At 56.9% G+C, this 1,818-nt stretch overlaps 1 protein-coding gene across 1 annotated transcript; it reads left to right on the top strand.

Moving 5' to 3' along the window:
* Positions 1–5: 5 nt before the first annotated feature.
* LOC133339277 (protein Wnt-7b-like) lies at positions 6–556 on the top strand (the record flags this gene model as incomplete). Its single annotated transcript, XM_061547411.1, is given in 2 exon segments — positions 6–72; positions 75–556. Coding segments are annotated over 2 exon segments (549 nt in total), but the record flags the coding sequence as incomplete, so codon positions are not given.
* Between the last annotated feature and the right edge of the window lie 1,262 nt (positions 557–1,818).

The raw sequence follows: 1,818 nt of genomic DNA, 5'->3' as shown, positions 1-1,818 counted from the left end.
GGGCCACGCTGCCCCAGTTCCGCGAGGTGGGCTCCGCGCTCAAGCGCAAGTACGACGAGGCGGTCCACGTGGAGCCGTGCACGCCGGCCGCTACCGCCACCGCTACCCCGCCTTCCTCCAGGCGCGCTCGCGCGGCCACCGCAAGCCGCTCCACACGGAGCTCGTGTTCACCGAGAGCTCGCCTAGCTACTGCGAGGAGGACCGGCTGACGGGCAGCGTGGGCACGCGCGGCCGCCCGTGCGACCGCACGTCGCCGCACGCCGACGGCTGCGAGCTGCTGCTGCGGCGCGGCTACGACACGCGCCGGTACACGCGCTCGTGGCATTGCAAGTGCGAGTTCCGCTGGTGCCTACGTGCGCTGCAGCACGTGCAGCGAGGGGGCGGAGGAGTACACGTGCAAGTGACGGCGGCGGCGGCTTGCTGGAAGCTGGGGCCCCGACTAATCCGCCGGCTCGATCGCTCGCCCCGTCGACTGTCGGCCATGGCCCCCACGGGCCTCGCCCCTGGCAACAACAATCATGGCCGGACAAAATTGTCAGCGGATGTCGCTGCCTGATGGCGCGGCTGTCGTTCCGCACCTCGCAGTTGCCCTCAACTCCCCTCCCTCACTCCACCCCACCCACCGCCACCCTGCGTGATTGCCGACGGGGTGGGGGGGGGGGCGCCAGGCGGATCCCTGCAAGAGATCTGCAATCGGCTCCCGAGCCTGGGACAAAGTAGCCACCGAGATCTCAGCATGATGGGAGAGAGAGGAGGAGTCGGTGACTCGTCCACATCGCTCACCCTGCCCCCTCCCCCCCACCACCACCTCTGCCCCTCCAACCACATGCCGCTTCTCCCACTCAGATTTGCTGACCACGAGGACCCACAAGTTCTGTATGTCGCCGGCACCGAGTGCAGCATCTCCCAGTGAATCCCAGCGTCCCCCCCCCCCCCCCCCCGGCGAGCATTTCCCTCGTCGAACACGGGGGAAATGCGTGGACTCGATGATCTCGTGTTTTACAGGGAAAGGTGCGCATGGAAGGGCGGCAGATGGTCCAAAAATGTGTGGTTAAATATTTTTTGCATGGTTAATAACATATTTCCAATGATTACTAAGTGTGTACCCCTCATCACGGTTGAAATTATGTCTGTGTTTGTAAATTTGGATGGCCTCGTATACAAACCTTTGATGGTAGCCAGAGGGTTTGCAGAGCACCTTAGTCTCGGAAAAAACAATATCATGAGAGCCCACCGCGTTGTAGCAATGATCGGCAAAGGCGGAAGACTCAATTTTGCCGTGTTTCAAATCTTGCTTGTGCTCGCGGACACGATCAGAGACATGACGTTTCGTTTCCCCAATGTAACAATCACCACAGCTGCAACTCAGTTTATAGACTCCAGGGTATTGCAAGTCAGGGATGACATCCTTCACAGATGGGCTCTCATATATTGCTTTTTCCGAGACTAAGGTGCTCTGCAAACCCTCTGGATACCATCAAAGGTTTGTACACGAAGCCATTCAGATATACAAACACAGACATAATTTCAACCGTGATGATGGGTACAAACTTAGTAATCATTGGAAAGATGTTATTAACCATGCAAAAAAAGATTTAACTACACATTTTTGGACCATTTTATCTGACAGGCACTATTTTACTTTACCGAGTGTTGACATCCCCAGCGTTTAACAGTACTCTCCTTTTTCGTATTTGATTGTCAGCCAACACTGGTGAAAACAACATGGGCATTTTCGTTCTCTTCTGTCATGTGCACCAACAGGGGCTTGCGCACAAACACGTCCACGTCGACGTCTACGTACACCTCTTTTAGCAC

This window comes from Lethenteron reissneri, unplaced genomic scaffold, assembly GCF_015708825.2.
Source record: "Lethenteron reissneri isolate LAM-NWPU_2019-01 unplaced genomic scaffold, ASM1570882v1 scaffold_1734, whole genome shotgun sequence".
In the NCBI taxonomy this organism is placed as follows: Eukaryota; Metazoa; Chordata; class Hyperoartia; order Petromyzontiformes; family Petromyzontidae; genus Lethenteron; species Lethenteron reissneri.
The sequence above is the reverse complement of the archived record's forward strand: the minus strand, read 5'-3'. Positions and strand labels throughout refer to the sequence as shown.